At 43.9% G+C, this 20440-nt stretch overlaps 1 protein-coding gene across 1 annotated transcript in view; it reads right to left on the bottom strand.

Annotated features, from left to right (window-relative positions):
• The window catches only part of LOC146176591 (endoribonuclease Dicer-L-like), an 85770-nt gene extending 85143 nt beyond the window's left edge, over window positions 1-627 (bottom strand). Inside the window, exons 1-2 of the mRNA XM_084582844.1 lie at window positions 574-627; window positions 53-164 (exon numbers count right to left, since the gene is read on the bottom strand). Coding sequence (XP_084438970.1) covers window positions 53-164; window positions 574-575 — 114 coding nt within the window. The 5' untranslated portion in view covers window positions 576-627. The remainder of the gene's footprint in view (window positions 1-52; window positions 165-573) is intronic.
• Window positions 628-20440: the final 19813 nt, after the last annotated feature.

Here is a 20440-nt window from a genome sequence, read left to right as displayed (position 1 = left end):
AAAACCTCGCTGTTAGTCTATACCATTATGCAGCGATCTATTCAAGGCTCACCTGGTATTCTCTGGGTGTAAATTCATCAGTCGGGACGTCTTCATCATCCTCCATAGCTGGAACCGCACCAGAAGCGTTCGATGACGAACTTGGGCACTCCGCCATCGTAATCCTGCAATCCCAGCTTCGATTGCAATTCCGAACGTCTCCCGAACTAATATGGAACACGGGCAGTGAGGTCTACACAGGCAACACAGGTTTTATGCAGCATCACGGAACCTCACATGTTACAAACAGCGAAACAACTGCACCCAACCAAGCGACCAAGCACACTTTGGGAAGTTTCGAATTCTCCACAAATCTGCAAAGCATAAAACCACAACGCAACAACATGGCAACAACACACAAAAATCACGTGACTCCCGTATGGACGACATATGTGAGATGTGAGCATCGATTCCATGGCTTTTAATGATCATGATGATGTGCAGCGTTTTGTATTTATATGTCTGAAAACTCTCCTCTGTAAGCTACCGAACTACAATAGTGAACTATCTAAGCTTGAAAAACATGATATTTACATTCTTCCGTATCCATAATCCCTCCTACGGAAAGGGTTTGCCGCTCTCGTAATGAATGTGGTGGTGGTGGTGGCGCTGCTGGCGCTGCGCGCAGTCAGACGGAGGGCTGCCTCACCGCCGTTACCCGTTACGTTGTTCCTAAGTAGTAGGTAGTAGTAAGGGGTTTTATTGAATAAAATAAAATAATAAGAAAAGAAGGAAAATATTTCTGCCTGCCCCGGTATCTGGCATCGAAATGAACTGAAGCACCTGAACTGGGGCGGCGGAAATAAAGGGATAGCAAGGAGACAGGTAGGAGAAATCAAAGAGGTGAGCGACAGTGATAAAGGACAGTTTAGGATTGTTCCCACGGGGGCACGGTGCAAACAAGCTTTATCTTACACCGTGCAAGGAGTTTATATGCCTAGCGTACGCCATGTTATGTTCCGGGTGGCCGATGCTGCTGGCTTATTAGAGCCATGGTCCCTGCTAGAACAAACTCAGTTTCACAGCTTTCCCGAAGGCGAAGGAACACGAAGGAGCTAAGGACTTTAGCATTCTGGTGCATTTTAGCGAAAGTGTCCACAGTGAGCGACGCTACAGTCGACGCTTGCTCTACTCTTGATCCGTGCCGGGCACGTCGTCTGCTGGGAGAGGTCATCTGCAGTACGTGCCACATGAGTCTGCTCTGCGCATGCCTGGTCGTTGCCTAGCAACGCAGACCCATGTGGCACGTACTGCAGAGCAGGCACACACGTAGCTTTTGCGTGCTGTCGTCGCACTCCACATGGCTGCAGTAAAATTATAGCTACATTACAACAGTCTTGGCTTCGAAGTCATGCATTACCTTGGAGAACGCGTTTGTGCGATGCAAATTCACTTACTAATGGCATAAAATAAATGTTACAGCGCTGCCGACTAGCTTACCAGCACCACGTCTTTCGCTGCGCGTTGTCTGCTCCTCAGCTTTATTTATTTTTATTACACGATATCGTAGCTCATTTAGGCGAAAAGGCGTCGCCGTAACACAGAATTGATATAACGAAGTGTCTAAAGGTACGTCCGACGGATCCATTCGATTCTCGTAAAGATACGGCGGACGTCGATATACAGGCTCATGGCTATATGCACGTCGAACGCGGCCCTATTCCGCTTGCTACGCGTGAATGGATCTCATCCTCTATGATATCAGCTAGCCGCGACTCTCGCTGAGGTGCTACGAAGAGTGCATCCGTTCTAACATAGATCACGGTCTTCACTTAGGGTTGACTACGGCAAACATCGCTGTCAAGCACATAGCTGCAGGCGATATGCTACGTACTGCACCAGCTCCACCAGCTGGCATCGAGATACGCACATTCACGAGCAGCTTTCGCTTCGCACTAAACTATCACCTCGATCTGCCCGTAATGCGAGCGAGCTATTCCTAGCATTTACGCTGTCTTAGGTCCTGCATCGACCTCTGAAGATCTAGCGCCGGCACAACACACATACACCTCGTCGTGCAGCTGAACATTCGGCAGTCCAAAGTATGTATGTGAAATGGCATTATGCTCGTTCCTCACATGCAGACCGAGGAAACAGGATGTTTTTAGCTAAATTCTTCGTTTAAATTCTACCTCAGAGCCGTGGCAGAAGACATGCCGAATCTACTAGAGGCCTGCACATCGACTCGTCGAGGCGAAGACCTACTGCACCGCACCGCAAGAGTGCACAACCGGAAAGCCGGAAGCGTGAATGATCCGAATTCCCTGTGAACAGCAATGTTCTTTGGTATATAGGGGATTACTAGACTAAAGTGCTTAGGCTGCATCTTTTTCTTGTCGTTGAAGTTTGCGTACATGTAGTTTAAACCCCCGCATGCTCGAGGTTAGCGTGACCCGACTGAACGGCCGCGCAGCTTTGAAACGATCGGGATCGATATGCATGCATCGCCGGGCTTAGGTACGCGGTAGAAAATGTGCGCTGCACATTTCGTTGAAGCAGCTGACTCTTGGAATTTTGCAGAGTGTGCCATGCAAGCGATCGTTGCTACAACCACGCATCCATGTTCCCACGGCTGGCCTACCCCGAGGCGCATAAATGTTCAACCGTGGACGTATCAATGATCGAAGAGAGGACAGATTTTCACAATATTGGGCGCGAAATCGATAGCTACCAGTGCTCAGTGTTAGAGAAATTCTGCCTTGATCATGCGCAATTCAGTGTTTCAGGTGTGGTCAGTAGCTATATAAGTTTGAACAGTTCGCCTTTCAAGTCAGCGGCGCCAGCGATGGATCGGCGGAGCGATTTTCCACGCTACACCGCTGTCATGCTAGAAAGCCTATCTAGGCGGCGTTTGACATTCACCTGCTTTTTGTTGGCCCCGTAATTGAAAGCAACGCCTTCAGAAACGCGTTAAATGTTCAAAAATGTATTCTCTTCAACAGTTTCACTCCAGGCTGTCAAAGCAGGCGGACGTTGATAAAACAGTTGAGCACTCCAGTCTTTAGAAATCTGTACAATCACCTTCAGTTTGTAAAATTATTGGAATAGGTCACTTTCCGATCGCTGGGACATAGACCCTCATGACAGCGCTGTCACGTGAATAAGGACCACACCAGGCCGAAAGCTTGTCTCATATAACATAGCTAACCAAGGTATACCTTACAGCATTGTGTTGATTTTTATGGTGCCTAAGCGACTAATGCTGCCATGCACCAAGAACAAGGTTTAATGTATTTATTTTGTGTGTAATGACTAAAATGTTCTTTAGGATGTAGCTTGTTTAGGAACATTTTAGGAAAACAAAAATGCAGGAAATTTGCACGTCTCTCCTAGGATCATGCTGGGATGGAAATGGATCTGTTGGAAATTGTACAAAATGTTTCCTCTTTTCTCGACTCTGGCGCATGTGTAAGATATGGTTTATTGTTAGTTCATCTCCACACTCCTTGCATATTGGTTTGTCCTCTTTCATAAGTATGAAGCTGTGTGTGAGGTTTGGGTATGTGTTTTGTGAAGATGACCTAAAATGTCCTCCATGTTGTGTTTTTGATTACTGCATGATTTCCATTCCTTAATGACAGGTTTGACAAGTATAGTTTGTAGTTTATTTCAATGTTTCAAAAATCCTGCCATTTCACTCTCACTTTTCTTTGTACAAGCTTCTTGGTATCTTCATGCAGCATATTCACCCTCTGTAATTTAGCATTGCGTCAAGGTAACCTGGTTATTTCTTTTCATCACCTTTCAAGACTACTGTCCCGATTTCATAAAGTTTCTGACGACAGGAACTCCTTGGAAGTCATAGAAATAAATGAGATCCACAATCATGAGCTATCTAGGGTATGCATATACATGTCCATCGCTCAGTGGAATGGCGTCAGTACGCTGTTAGAACAGGTCTTGAGATAACAACAACCATTGTCTGAGGTGGTCCTTTAATGGGCATTGAAATGCTATGTAACTACAGGTACTGATAGAACTCTTGATCATGTTATGTGATGATGCAATCCTTGCATGAATATAGGTATACATTTCAGAATCTGCAGTGCACCACTTGACCATTTGCCACCAGTTTGTGTGAAAATGTATTTTTCATGCATGTTAACCAGTGTTTAACAGATGACCCCTGTGCACAAGCCAAAAGTGCCACGAGCCAAATGTCACGAGGCCACACGACATGGCAGGAGCTGTTAAGCCAAGCTTACAAAGTTATATTTGAAATATTTCAGCTTCAACGTTTCAGCTCCAATTAAGAAAGGTTGAGGCTTACAGAGGTCTATGCCAGGTTGTCTATCACCTAACAGGGCAGCCTACGACCGTATGCTAATGAGTATATCTGAGATAACAGAGACATGAATTAAGGAATTAGTAGTAATGTTTGTAGCAAAGGGCATGTAAATTAACGAGAATCCACAGTGGGATCTGCAGACAAGAACCATTAACGCTGGCACACCATACCCTTACAGGTGGAGATTAGGAGTCTCCCTAATTTTTTGTCTGCTCAAAGCTTGTCATTTCCTTCGTTCTTCCAGATGAGGAAGATGTGAAAATGATAGCATCTAAAATGCCAGAGACCATCGTTAACAAGGATGCTGATCCCAACAGCGTAAAAAGGAATTTCAGAAAAGATGGGTGACTAGTAATGCTGGCAACAGTTGAAACTAAGTGGAAAGGCATGAAATTGAAATGCAACATATGCAGAGATATGTTGCGAGACCCCCAGTCTGTGGTGTGCGACATCTGTCTCCGTTAGTTCCATCAAGTGATTGGCCAAAGCAGATGGGGCTTGTGGTTTTGTGATAAGCGCAGTGTAGTAGCATAGATGCAACCTTGCCCATTAATAATTCGAGTGGAGTAAGTGCATTGTTTTGTTTTGTTCATGGTTTCCATGAAAACATTATGAGAAATTTTTTCCTAGAGAATGTTTGCTGAAATGTGAATATAATGTGCAATAAAACTAGTATTTTCTTGCTGTTTACTTTTCCTTGTATACATTAGTTCTGTGAAGAAAACCACAGGCTAGAAAGAAATGTAATGGCATGCATTTTGATACTTGGCCCCGTTGTGCTGGCTCAGTAGTTAGAGTGCTTGGCTGCTGAACCCAAAGATGCAGATTTGGTTCCAGCCACAGCAGGGACATTTTAATAGAGGCGAAACAATAGGCCGTCATGCACCGTGCGGTGTCAGTGCATGTAAAAGAACCCCAGATGGTCGAAATTATACCGGAGCCCTCAACTATTGTGTTCCTCATAGCCGTAGTTATTTTGGGATGCTAAACCAGATATATATCACATCATACTCTGAGTAAGATGCTATTCATGGTCAGTTAAACATACACTAAATGATCAATTTTTTTTCTGCATGGTACAGCAGCTGTTGTACAATTTTACTTTAGCCTTCATGAAGAATATCACACTGGCTCCACATGGCCTTCTGTTGACCCTTGATATGCGTCACAATCACACACCCGAGTATGTATTTGTCTAAAGGCACCTATGCATGCAAGGAGGGGACCGTTACTTTCCACTTGTCAGAACTGAAATGCATGATCCACATCATTTCTGTAATTCAACTGTTTGCTATTTGAACTGTCCAGCATTGATGCAAGTTTCAAAGAACTGCAATTAGCAAATTAATCTAAGCAGCAAACCATGCCAAGAACTGCTTCGGTTTCATCTTTAGCAACTGTTTGGGAACTAAAATTAGCCAAATGTTGCAAAACATAGATGAGAGGTTACAAAATCTAAAAAACAATGCAGCCTACCTGTGGCATGTAGGGTTTCACATCCTAAAGTGACATATGTAGCTATGAAGAATACCGTAGTGGAGAGCTCCAGACTAATTTGACTGCCTGGGCTTTGTACTTTGAATTGACATCTTGCAGAAAACAGAAGCATTTGCATTTCACCTGAACCAAAGTGCGACTGCCATCACTGGTATTAAACATCACGACCTTGGGGCAAGTAGCCTAACGTGCCACTAAGATGTCGCAGCGTGTATGTACATGCTATACATGTCAACCTTTCTAGCATTAAAGCTGTCACATGCATGGCAGATATTCATGTTCAGCTTTGGACTGACAAGTTTAAAAGTGTACTATTTGTGTTTGTCTAGCATGAAAAACAAAGGAAACTAAGGAAAAACGAAAAAAAAAATGAAGATAATATGTTGAAAAAGCATTAGTCATTAACACATAAAGCATATTCGTTCCTTTATTAATGATAAAGTGGCCTTCAACAATAGTACAAAGCCTGAACATTTAGAAAGGTGCTGTGCCAGGCAGCTATTTTACAGAAACCTGAACCATTTCACCTGTAGTAATACGCATCCCGGCGGTGTGGGCTGGGCACTTATTTTTCGGTCCACTCCAACATGCGAAAACTGCATCGTGCATTCCCATTTTCCGAGTTTTGAGCTCTGTAGTACAGGCTAACAAATTGTCGATGACTTATTTTCGTCTGATTGTTGCACAGCGCGTGTAAATAAATTACCACTGCACCTAATAAACACTGACATGCACGTGCAACATCGCCGATCATAAACGGACACACTGATGTCCGTCCGGACATCGGCGCACTCAGCATTCTAGTAGGACGTAATCCGTAATCACAGCATCTCACGGTAAGCACAAACCACACCTCCAGTTGTACAACAAACACGAATGACGCGATGCTTGGGCTAGAGACACGCCGGCGGTGCCCAGCTTTTTCAGCGCCGCTTGTACTACGTAGAACTTGCAGCACCAAACCTCAATGCGAGCAGAAAGCGATGCGTTACGTGACGCATCTCATCACAGATGGAAGTGAGGAAACTTTGAAGAATCAAAACTACATAATTACATAACGACCGTCGTAGACGTTAATCCACATAACAACGAGGACCAAATGAGCGGGCGTGCGGGCCGCGGGCTGGCCATCAACACCGCGATTACATGCGCTTGCGCTCTGGTCGTGCTTGCCACCCTGCCGCGGTCCAACTCACATCATGCCATCACGTAGTATATCACCCATTCTAGGCACTATTCTTGCCACTGTACTATTCTTTGTAATTTCACATTTCACGCATGCAGTATGTAGTACATACTTCTTACACCTCGCACGTATACCTCATACCAACTTCGATTTGGCTACATATGGCTACCATGTTGTTGCTACAACCACATCTGAATCCGGCTTTCCCGACGGATCCCAAGGCCCATATCGGAGAAAAATGCGTTGGGTCCGTCGGAAGAACCCTACCGATCGGGTCCGTCCGCCGTACCTCTGAAAAATATTTCCCGGATCCGTCGGACGGATCCCGAAGAAAAACGCACCGGGTCCGTCGGACGTACCTTTAAGACCATTGATCGGGTCCGTCCGACGTACCTTTAGCCACAGCCTTGATATAAACATATCCGAAAAATACACACGTCATTTCGTATTAGACGTAGCCGCGTTCATTGCCGTTCAGTGGTTCAGTGTGGTACCATGCAATGTCGTTTCTTATTTAGCATCCACCTTCCTGTGGGCGAGACTAAAACCCGCCATGAATAGGGTTTTTTCGGCTAAAACTTTGTCCCTAGATTTCCCCAAACGCATTGAACGCCATGTTTTTACAAAGTACCTAAATGCTGACTATTATGTGCCTAGTTGAGTCTGAATTTGTCCCCAGATTCGTGGCGGGCTGGCGGGCTTTTCGGCTCTTTCCTCGTTGTCGCCGACGGCGTCCAGAGCTTTTGGATTGACGAGCTCTGGACGACGCCGTCGTCGGCGCATTCGGGCAGTGTTTGTAAAGTCTCCCAGTTTATTGGCGTGGTTTTGCTGCAGCGGAGGTAGTGCAACGCACCCTTAACATTAAACCATTCAACAGCAAAAGTCGGACGTTCGATTCATGGGTACCGAGCAAATTTGCGATGTCTGCGTCAACGATCTGACATCGGCCGTCGCTTCTCACGTAAGCCATTGTCATTGCTGTTGTTTTTTGACATAGTGCGCTGAGTGCAGCGGTAGGTGGGTGTCGTGTCCATTTTTGTCCGCGAAATCAATGCGAGAGGTGTCATTCAGTAGTGAATTAAGGTAAACAGCAACCTGGTACTTAATTGTTTTTGAGCTTGCAGATATGACAGATCGAAATTAACGTGCAATTTGTCAATTACTTATATCTCTGTGGCATGGATGCCACCTTCTAGCTTCGGAAAGCAATCTGAAGACGGTGCAAAACTCGTGTGTTTTATCAGAACATGTATCGATATATAAGCAGTATATAGCAAAAATGACTTTGGAAGGAATGAAATTGTTTCCAACAAAGCTTTGCGCAAATACATTTTTTTTTTTTCCATCAGGAGCTTGCGACAGCGCATCACGACAACGTAGGCACTATACTGTGTCAGCTTGCTGCTTATCTGATTCTAATTTAAGATGATTAGCATTAGCAGCATTTGAATTGTTTTAGTGGTTATTTTATTACATATACAAAAGGAAAGAAAAGATGTTTGCCAGCCCCGGTATCTGATATCTGGAGCACCTGAACAAGGGCGGTGGAATTAAAGGGATAGCGAGGAAGGGGTAGATGAAATCAAAGAGGTGAACGATAGGGAGAAAGGACAGGGTAGGTAAAAATAAAAAATATATTGTATATAAAATATAAAAATATATCACAATATATATACACTATGACACAATATACAGTAGTTCGCTTGAGGCCCAGAGTAACGAATGCAGCGAGCTGCCAAAATGCGGCCAGGAAGGTAGCTTGCTTAACTTCCTTCAGGTCACTTGCAGCAGCCTTGTTACTGTATACGTGTTAGTAGACTATAAACTTGGGCTGATATCTCATATGCAATGCTGCTTGGTAGAGCACTCACTTCATTTCAGTGTTTACATGTGTCTGTGCCATTTTTTGTTTTTACTTTCAGCAGTCTTGGAGACGCAGCCGCTCGTTTATTTTGGACAACTTTTGCATCCTTGGCTCCCTACATGTACAGTACATGTAGCAAGGTATATATATGTGCATTATATTCAGTATTTTCATTTTATTTTTCAGTGCATGAGTATTGTTTCTGCTATGGATAGGAATTTGTTAAGTGACTGAAAAACATTTATAGCAACAATTTAAACATATGAGTGTCAATCTGTGAGGCCACATTGTTGCCATTGTCGTTGGTATCGTCTGGACATGCCACACCCTATACCCAATGAATATAGTCATTCCACCAAACTGAAATTGAATCTGGGTTGCAATACACACTTATACGCTATAATACCCCAGCACTCAACCCAACACTACGTCTCGTAACTGCCACACTTGTTGGCTGCTTACTGCACCGAGCTACTCCAGCACTTACTGTTAGCATTACACACCCATATATTTTTATTTATTTATTTATTTATTTATTTATTTATTTATTTATTTATTTATTTATTTATTTATTTATTTATTTATTTATTTCAAATACCCTAAGGGCCTTTGCAGGCTTTACATAGGGGGGATTCATCACATAAACACAAATAATTTACATTACAAGCAAAGAAAAAGCTGTAAGCAGAAATAGATGCACAAAAAACCATGAACAATTTATGCAGTGACATCTAGATGCTAGAATCTAAGAAAGAAGACATTTAGAATGGGAGCAGTTAGGGATAAGAGTAGATGGAGAATACCTCAGTAATCTGCGATTTGCTGATGACATTGCCTTGCTAAGTAACTCAGGGGATGAATTGCAAAGAATGATGACCTAGACAGAAAAAGTAAAAAAGTAGGCTTGAAAATCAATATGCAGAAGACTAAGGTAATGTTTAGTAGCCTAGGGAAGGAAAAACAGTTTACATTAGGTAGCGAAGCACTGGAAGTAGTAGACGAATATATCTATCTAGGACAGGTAGTAACAGCAGATCCGGACCATGGAAGGGAAATAACAAGGAGAATAAGACTGGGATGGAGCACATTTGGCAAGTACCCCCAGATTATGACTAGCAGTTTATCGGTATCGCTCAAGAGGAAAGCATACAATAGTTGCATCTTACCTGTACTTACCTATGGGACTGAAACGTGGAAGCTAACAAAGAGGGTTCTACTAAAGTTGACAACGCAGAGGGCTATGGAAAGAAAAATGGTAGGGATAACGTTAAGAGATAGGAAGCGTGCAGAGTGGGTCAGAGAAATAACTCAAGTCACTGACATTCTAATGGAAATCAAGAAGAAGAAATGGGCATGGGCAGGACATGTAGCGCGAGGAAAGGATAAGTGATGGTCACTTAGGGCAACAAACTGGATTCCAAGGGGAGGAAAGCGTAGCAGGGGGCGGCAGAAAATTAGGTGGGTGGATGAGATTAAGAAGTTTACAGGGGTCAAGTGGATGCAGCTCCCACAGGACCTGGTTAATTGGAGGAATATGGGAGAGGTTTTCGCCCTACAGTGGGTATAGTCAGGCTGAGGATGATGATGACGATCTAGATGCTTAAATTAGCATTACCTCATGGTATAGACATCCGCTCACTTGTCCTTGTTGTCATCCATGGCTTGGGCTTACAACCTCCGACTGCTTACTCCTTCACACCCTCGTAGGATAGTCGTGCATGGCGTGTGAGTACCGTAGATATAAACCAGTATCCTTCAATGCTCTAACCTCACCCAGTATTATTGAGCACTAGACTGGCTTCAGCATTTTGCGCTGCCCTAGCTTAAGCATCTGTTGCGAGATTAAATATTAGCAGCCACATTCTCCTGATGTTATTCTTGCTTTAAATGGACATCAGTATACAGAACAACAGAATGATGATGGGAAATCGTATTTCCACAGATACAACACAAATGGAGTTTTAGGCCTCGGGAATGCTTTAGATAAATATTTAACTTGATCTCAAACAGTTCAGGCCTGCCATAGTCAAGCCCCCACTTCGCTAAAAAAAAAAGAAAAGAAAACAAACAGCAACAGCACGCTAAAATGCAAATGCATATGGATACATTGACGTCATTTGAGAGGCTACACATTTCACATTCATGCGACGCAATCGTGCGCAGCCACTGTCACTTCCTTGATACTGTCCAGACCTGTACCTGCTCATTGTGCCTTACATTCCCTATTCCTGTGAACTGTTTCAAGGAGACCTTGTCAGCAGCTTGTGTTACCTTCCCACGCTTACAGCCACTTTTGCCCTTGCATGCAACATGCTTGATTCCATGATCTTGAAAAGGCTATAACAAGTTCCTGCATTCACATGGAAGCAAATTTGTAAATATGTTGTAAGGCACAATGCTTTGGTGTTATACTGCTACACTTGTCTGTTTATTTGTTTATCTGTTATGTCTGGGCAAGTTCTGTTATGTCTTTTTTTTTGTCCTACTGTTATATGTGCTTGGTTTTTCCATAACCACTTCTCTTGATGTCATACGACTCGAGATGCTTGGGGCATTAAACCCCATAAACCAGTTACCAACCAACCGTCTCTTGGCACTAGCCTGATTTCTATTATTCCACAGTTTTTCAGTGGCAAGAAAGCATGCTGTCATCAGTCTCTCCTTCCTCCATCCTTTTGATCGCTATGTGTTTATTTCTTTCCCTGTATCATATAAGGGGGACACTCTCCTATGTATAGATAAATCAGCAACCGTGCGGTACCCGCTTATTGCAACATTCTTAACAAAACATATTCACTGCAGCTTAAATGTGGTGCTGTCATTATATCATAAGCAGAACAGTCCTCTCGTCACCCCTGCTCCTGACCTGAAGCTCCGGATTCTACACGGCCTACCCCGACGTGAAGCAACTTTGCTGTGCTGCCTGTGGGTTGGTGTAGCATTCACAAATTCTCATTCGTTTGTGATAGATATGGCTAATAGCCCTGCATGTGCAACCTGTGGGTCTGACGAGACTATAGGCCACATTCTTTGCGAGTGGACCACATACAATGCGGAAAAACAGTTTCTCTGCCCTGCACTAGAGTGTCTATATGGACACCCGCTGACAGAAATCAAGATTATATGCCATTGGCTGCGGCGATCGTCTGCGGTAAAGACCTCCCAGGCACTGCTCTGCTTCATGAAAACCACGGGCCTGATCGGTAGACTGTGATTTTGCTGCGATGCGACGTGATATGGCTGTGAGGTGACAGTACTGACTTCATATTTCTGTAACTTTCTTTTACACATCACTTTTATATCCACTTACCCCCTTCCCCCAGTGCAGAGTAGCAAATCGGTTTCTTCTTCGGTTAACCTCCCTGCCTTTCCTCCTCTTTCAACACCCCTGCCTATAGTTACACTCACAACTTGCCTGTGCAATGAACCTAAACCTGAAGTTGCAAACCAAGATGAGGTGAAAAGCAACATAAAGTACTGTAGTTCATGGTCAGGACTTTTATAGAGACTCCAATTATAGTTTGATTCAACGGCAAGTATCCGAAGGCTGTTTGCTATGCAGCACGCACGGTGTGGATGTTCTTGATTGCATACAGCTTCCAAATTTATTAAACTGTCACCACAGAGAAACGAAAGAATGCGTCATTCCAAGCATTTAGTCGAGTATCGAGCACACTGTGATATGTTCATGTTCTCCTTCTTTCCCCTGGCGGTCCGCGAATGGAATGGTTTAGCCGATGAAGTGGTTAATTGCTCATCACTAGATGGGTTCAGTTCATGGCTGGCAATTGTTCCTTGAGTACCCTATATATGTGTAGCCTGACCTTTGTACAAATATAGTGAAACATGTGTCTTCAGTGTGATTGTATTGTACCATATCCTTCTTTTCCATTTCTTGTTCCACACTGCCATATAGAATTATATAAAAATTAGACAAGTGTGGATTGCCAGTATTCCTGTCATTTGCTGTTTCTATATTATGCCCCAAACCTGCAACAGCCTCCAAAAGGAGGCTAGCAGTATGTATGAAATAAAATAAACCAGTTTAGAAAGCTTGTGCCTTTCCTTGCTTTTTGGACGGAACACAAGTTCTCGGGCCATACAGGATCTGCAACTGCTATGGAGGGTCGCACAGACAAGCTAGGCGCTGCCCGATCAGTTCATGTTTCATTGTCAGTATATTTTATGTATATACTAAGGGATACCCCCCCCCCCCCCCCCCCCTTTTTTTCTCTCTCACTGTGGCCAAGGCCAGACAGGAAAGGAAAGAGGACAGGCCATGGTACTCTTGCCTTGTGGAAGGCGAGGGGACGGGTGAAAGGGATAAATTGAAGAGAAAGTGTAAGGTCACTAGGGGTGAGTTGGCTCCTTTTCCAAGGCTAGGGAACATTGGCCTATCTTGCCTTTTCTGCCTAGCCTTGGCCACACTGCCATAAGTTGTCTCCGAGTGTAATTGAAATCGAAAATGACTTAGTGGGATTTGTTTTTATGCTATGTAAGGCGTAAATTTTTTTTCGTAGCCAAACTGAATCTCCCTTTCATGCCTGGCGTCTGCGTATAAACTCGTCGAATTTGCGCCTAATTTAAGCGAAAAACGCCATCCTTCTGCGCAAATTAAATTTTCAAAATTCGCGGCCATTATCATCATTATCGTTTTTGTAGCGTCTCGCGCCATCTGTTGTGTATGTACACCAAAAAGAGAAAAAGACCAAAACATTCAAGATGGCTGCCTCCATGTTTTGCGCTGAGACGCATAAGTGACCGTCTTCTTTAAAGATTTCTCGTCCTGAATGTTTACCCATAACAAAGTTTCACGGTCCTCGCTAATAAATAACACGTCCCGCATCCAAGGTGCTGCTTTTTCTTGCAGGTAAGGACATAAGACGTCAAAGGGCCGCCGCACGTCCTCGCGACGGCGCGATTGTTCCCGCTATACGAGATGTTGCGTTCTGTTGCGCCGGTTGTTTTGTGCTTTATGAAAGTTATATCTTTGTGCTTAGGTTCAGAAGTGTGCACCTAAGTGCCAAGAAATGGGTGACGCCGGGACTAAGGAGGTTGAATCAGGACAAAAAATGTAGGCTTTTCTCTGGCTGTCCAAACTCTATTCTGATCTGCTTACCGCTGTTTTTGCCCGAATTCCATCGCTTTTAATATAATTTATTAACCTTTTTTCCTCGCCCAGCACATTGATGAGCACTGCGGCTACGTAGGGCCCATCGCGCGGTATTAGAGGGAACTGCTCTTGATGGCATAGAATGCCACCACGGTAGGGAGTGAGTGAGTGAGTGAAAAAACTTTATTGAGGTCTTTTGGTTAGTCTCGGAGAGTCTTCCTGCAGCCGCTTCTTCGCCACCGTTGGAGACTCCTTATTTCTCCTTTGGCTACTACTCTTGTCTGCACCCCTCGCTCTGTTGATGACATTCGAAACGGCACCGCATGTTCATTTACCTTATGGAATGAAAAACGCAAGCGGTTTAACTACTACCGAGGCACTTTTTTGTGCGACTTTTATGCTTCTGAGTGTTCTTTGCTAGAAGCTCTCCGGCACCGATGCTTGCTGCTTGTGCTAGTGGAACGGTAGAAGTAGTGGCGTTCACGGTTTACATTGCTTGAAAGCAGTTTGTCTAGTGAACACTTCACAGACTTGCAGCTTGTGTCAGCAATACGGCTATTTAATGCAGCAAAATAGAAAAATATTAATGCCATTGTCATGAGGCGAGCCCAAGCTTTTAAGAATGGAATTATGTAGTGGTTGCATAGCATTTGACCCAACAGTCAGACAGATGACTCCACAGGCTGAGAATATTTAGTCAGCCATTTCCTTTCCTGTCCTGTGTACGTACCCTCTCTCTATTTTGTAATGTTGGTAATTTCCTACACCTAGAATAAAGCAGCTTGTGCTCTGCCCTGTGAACCATTTAACATCTCCTATTCTAGACCTGCTCAGCACGAGTGCCAATGTTTTTTTGTGGATAGTGCACCAATCAGGCCAGTAGAAGACTTTACTGCCAAATAGTGTCATAAGCTTGAGCTTATTGAAGGCACTGTGCAGCTGAAGAAAGCCATTTAGCAATCGCCATTCCTTGCAACTTTCAGGCTCCAGGGTGTTTCCGAAATGCAAATTTATTGAAGAACCCTGGCTAGTTTTGTTCAAGCTTGGTTGCGGGCTATGCACATTAGCCAGCTGGCAAACTTGCACTGCAATAATTTGCACAATGCTAACAAATTAGGAACAGCCCAACAACTTGAGTAAGTTTGAAGCATGCAATAAAAATGGATTCCTCACAGTTAAGCAAGGTGCGAAACTTTTGATTATCGGTTTTCAGATGGGCATCTTATGCACAACAGCTGTACAGGAAACATGGATTTCATGTTTGGCGAAAGAAATTTTGGCTTTGTACACATCTTTGAATGAAGCTGAGCATTGGGCTTTTCAAAATGCATCATTTCATTTTTTGCATGTGCAGCTTTGTGGCCAAGCTTAACCTTAGCTTTGGAAACAGGTGCCGGCTTTGTCACTGCAGCCTCCTTGCACACAGCGCAGGTTGTGCACAAATGTTGCTTGTTTGCAAGGCAAAATCTTGCAGAAAATGTTTCTGCACCTGAACTTATGCCTACAGGTACACCAGCTGGGAAAACTTTTCATGCCATGGATCTGTTTTCAGCCATGTTCACTTGTACCCTGCTGCGGTGGCTCAGTGATAAGAGAGCTTGATTGCTGATCCCAAGGATACAGGTTTACTCTCAGCTGCGGTGGCAGCTGATGGAGGCGAAATGCAAGGCGGCTTTGTACTTTGCGATGTCAGTGCACATAAAAAACCCAGGTGGTCAGAATTTTCTAGAGCTGTCCACTACAGCATCCCTCATAGCCAATAGACATTAAACCGCATAAACCGAACAGAACACTTGTCAACTGTAAACTTCCATGAGGAGAAAACAATCTATGCAGCTCAAAAGCAGGCCCTGTGGCTGCAGACAGTTCACCAAAATGTACATGCGAAATTAATTGCAAAATAAAGTACAATCCCTTTGTGCACGTTACATAAGGCATTGCAATCCAAGGCAAGCACAGATGGTGGAGGTAGGTGCAGCATATGTCTAGTTATCAACAGGCAGTATTTCTGTGCATATCAGCAAAGTATATGGGGTTTTATTTCCAGGCTGTTGGAGGGCCACAATTTTAGCCTCTTGGGAACCTTTATTGTGCACTACTAATACTGCTGCATATCATACGGGCATCTTCGCATATTGCCTCTATTGAAGCAGCATCACTTTTCTATGTAAAAGTGAATATTCTAGTGTCTCGTTGCAGGTCTGCAATAATCATTGTAAAAATGTTGAGAATCTTTCAGACGACTGTGTACAAACTTGACTAACTACACATAACTTTCCGCATCCACAAAACCATATGCTGGCTTAGTCCTTTATCTCAGAGCTTCATTTGTCATTGGCAATTGTGCCAGTATTGCCAGTGACAAGTGGCACTTGTCCAACCTGCTCTTACATTGCTTGCACTGCCAATGAAAAAGGAATAGATCTGGTAAATACATTGATTGCATTTTCAACTCTACTGAGCCATAGTTATCCATGGAAAAAAAAAATGCACATTTCAGTCTAGCACACATTTTTGGCATGACAAAAGTCATTTTATGATATTGCCACACACAAAGAGTGCCGGTGGCGGTGATGCCTAAAAAAAAAAAAAAAAAGCTCTTTCGTAAAGTAGTTCAGACAGCAGCTTCGCTGACAATCTAGAATTTGTACCTGACAGTTACTCTGACCCCGTTTGCGATGTGCATACACTGGTAAAAAAAAACAAAAAAAAAAACAAAGATGGCGAAATGACAGCATGCTTTACTAATAAAGGAAACTTTTTAGAATTAGAATGGTATGAAAAACATTACAACTAAACCTGGCGATGTTAGTATGTTTTTCGGGAGTTAATTTGGCAGTTACAGGGTTAACGTGCAGCTAACTCCATATAATTAGCATCAATTAAATGCTGTGTATCTTGGGGACCATCATTAACAATGTCATGCATGTGAGCCATCACATGCTTGAGTTCATTAAACATACAAAATATGTAGGCACCTTTTATTCAGATAGCATTTGTATACAAAATCAAAAGCACCATGGCAATGTCAGAAGCAGCTTAGGCATATAAGCACAGCCTATTTTGAACATGACGTGGAACAGGTTCCTTAGCTCTCATATTTTTCAGAGTCGGCTAACAAACAGATGTGCATTTGCAAAAACCTGCATGGTATGCAGATGAGCCATTTCTGCCACTAACAAAATGAGCCACTTCACAGATTTCCATATGGTCCTTCCAGGTTTTGAACTCTGCAAAAAGAAAGATTTTCCAAGTTGTCAAAAGTGAGTCTCAAAAAAAGACAGCTAGAAACAGAACTCTTGTAGACTGGAAAATACAAAATACAAAAAAAAAAAAAAGTACAGGTATTGCCAACACCAGCGGATTGCACAAGTAAACTGCGTATGTTGACATCAATTTTTGGAAGCAGATTTCGGAGGCTAGGCTACACAGCCATGCAGTCAGCCATAACTACTGCTGGATGAATGTCAACATATCCAAAATGAGCTAGATAACTTCTTATCAAGTTGTCCTTTGTGTGCCTTCATAGAGGCTCTGACTAGGCTCAAACATGGCAAATAGACTTGTCCTCCGCACTCATTGGTTCTTTACAAAGCCTGTCACTGGAAAGGCCTAAAGCTTTTCCTATTGGTTCATTGACTTGAACATCTTCGGTGTAACTCCGCCTGGTTGGGTACTTGAAACAAAAGTTAAAGAAACACCATCACCAACCAAATTTTTATTAGAACCCGACATTTCGGGACCAACTTGGTCCCTTCCTCAGGGGCGACTGAAGTTTGAGGCCCGCAGTAGCAGGCACACGTGGCGAAGTCCAATTGTGTAGCAGAGCCAGGGTAGCGTCCCCGGATTCCTGTTCACTGCTGCAGCTGTCAGCCGGATGAACCGAAAAAAGACGTAACGTCTTTTGAAAGAATTGGTCTCCACATCAAGTATGTTCACCTCGTCAAAGGTGATTTTATGGTCGGCACATTCGCAGTGCTCGGCGAGGGGGGTTGCTTTTCGAGTTCAATTGCCGAGCGTCATTTTTGTGCTGCAATATGCGCCGACAGATTTTTTGTTTCGCTGATATACGAGGCAGAGCACTCGGAGCACGAGATTTTATAGATAACGCCTGGTTATTTTTCTTTGGGAATACGGTCTTTTGGTAGCGGCAGAAAACGGCAGACTGTTGAGGTAGGTTTGTGCGACAAACAGACGTGTTTCCGCAGGATGCGTGCAAGCGCATCACTGGTGCCCGCCACGTATGGGAGCACAATGCGAGGGCGCTTCGTCGTTTCCGTGCTGACCGACCCTCTTGTCTTGCTAGCTCGACGGCGGGAAGCACATTGGAATGAAGGCGCGTGTATAGCCATTCTTCTTCAGATCGGCCAAGCATAGGCCGCTGCCTGCTACTGCGGGCCTCGAACTTTAGTCGCCCCTGAGGAAGGGACCGAGTTGGTCGCGAAATGTTGGGTTCTAATAAATAATTTGGTTGGTGATAGTGTTTCTTAAACTAGTGGTTCATCACACCGATTAACAAGCTACAAGAGCCTACATATGCTCTTTGCAACCTTGTGTTCTTATTCCATCATTTCAGTTCAGTTCAGTCGTTCAGTCGTGTCCGACTCTTCGTGACCCTATTGACCATGTCACGCCACGCTTTCCGGTCTCTCACTATCTTCCTAACATCACATAACTTCATTTGCAGTGCCTCGAGGATGCCATCTAACCATCGCGTTCGCTGCCTACCCCTTCTCCGGCAACCCTCAACCTTTCCCAACATCAAATCTTTCTCGAGCGACTCCTCTCTTCTCATCAGATGACCAAAGTAGCTGAGCTTTAACTTTAGAATTTGACCCTCCAATGAGCAGTCAGGGTTTATGGTCGACAATATTGACTGATTTGATCTTCTGGCAGTCCAAGGAGCTCTCAAGAGTCTTCGCCAGCACCACAATTCAAACGCGTCAATTCTTCGGCGGTCAGCCTTTTTCACAGTCCAACTCTCGCATCCATACATCACAACTGGAAAGACCATAGCACGAGTTATACGGATCTTGGTTGGCAGACTAATGTCTCTGCTCTTTACTAGGCGGTCAAGGCTAACCATTGCTCTCTTTCCCAGAAGCAGGCGTCTCCTAATTTCATGGCTGCAGTCTCCTTCCGAGGTAATCTTGGAGCCCAAGAAGAGAAAATCTGTCACAGCTTCCACTTCTTGTCCCTTGATGCTCCAGGACTTGATAGGGCAAGACGCCATGATCTTTGTCTTTTTAATGTTCAATTTAAGCCCAAACTTCTCACTCTCTTCTTGTACGCGCATCAGAAGTCTCTTGAGTTCCGCTTCACTTTCTGCCATTAAAGTGGTATCATCCGCATATCTAAGGTTGTTGATACATTTTCCAGCAATCTTCACTCCAGCTGAAGACTCGTCCAGACCGGCTTTCCATCATTTACTATCAGCCAAAAAGAACTCAGTACTCTGTTTGACAGCATTATCTGCACACTGGATTCACTTTTATTTCGTTGCAACAAGGTGCCAATCACGACAAAGGCACTGGTCATCGAACAACAGAATGCCCAGTGCTCAGTTTAAAGGCAACAAGGAAACAGGTAAACCTGCCAAGTACAACGATCAAGAACAATGTAGAAGCAGTGTTGTGTTGTGGCAATCATTCGAGGTAAATCTCTGTGCATCATCATTGTACAACAAAGAGTAAAAGCTGCGTCCAGGTAGCGTAAAGCGTGAAAAAAAAAAAAAAAAAAAAGCTTTGCGGTATGACTTCCCTCTCAAAGAAGCAATGGCCCAATGCTCTACATTGAATAGAAAGTTAGGCAAAAATAAACATCAAGCAAAATATAAACAGTGTCTATCAGTTATAATAGGGCTATAGGCACACAACATACAATTTCTGGACATGTATCGTCCCTGGGGTGCTGTCAGCAGCATCTGGGGACAATTCCATAGCCCATTTCATCTAGATGAGTGAACTTGATTTGCGGAAACAGCAGCATAAAATTTATGGTTTTCATTAAATCCACGATGGTGATTCAGCATCCAAACCTAGAGTCTGTCTGCTGGCTTGTAATCTTCATTGTCATTGTAGGTTACGTTAGGCATTGGTGCCTTGCTGGCTTTTTATGCCAGCTGGGCGAGTCGTCGGGCTACTTCTGCACGCTGAAGGTAGGCAGTGACACTGAGGCTGTCCTTTTCCGTTACATGTGGCATCAGCATGACATTGAGCGCTGTATTAAGGCGAAAGCCTTTAAAGGGAAACTGCACTGGTTGTAGATTTTGATGAGTTTCAAGGAATCAAATGATTACAGCTTCCAGGTTAAGCATGCAAGATATCTTCGCGCTAGCGTTTCAAACAATGGCGCAAATAGCGTTTCAGCTATCGAGCTTCTCCTCACCACACAGCGACGTGTGGGGGGAACATAATGACATCATTGACGGCACCGGTATGTTTCCCGTGTAGA

The sequence above is a fragment of the Amblyomma maculatum genome, chromosome 10 (assembly GCF_055883805.1).
Source record: "Amblyomma maculatum isolate TAMU_Amacu chromosome 10, ASM5588380v1, whole genome shotgun sequence".
NCBI classification, from domain to species: Eukaryota; Metazoa; Arthropoda; class Arachnida; order Ixodida; family Ixodidae; genus Amblyomma; species Amblyomma maculatum.
The sequence above is the reverse complement of the archived record's forward strand: the minus strand, read 5'-3'. Positions and strand labels throughout refer to the sequence as shown.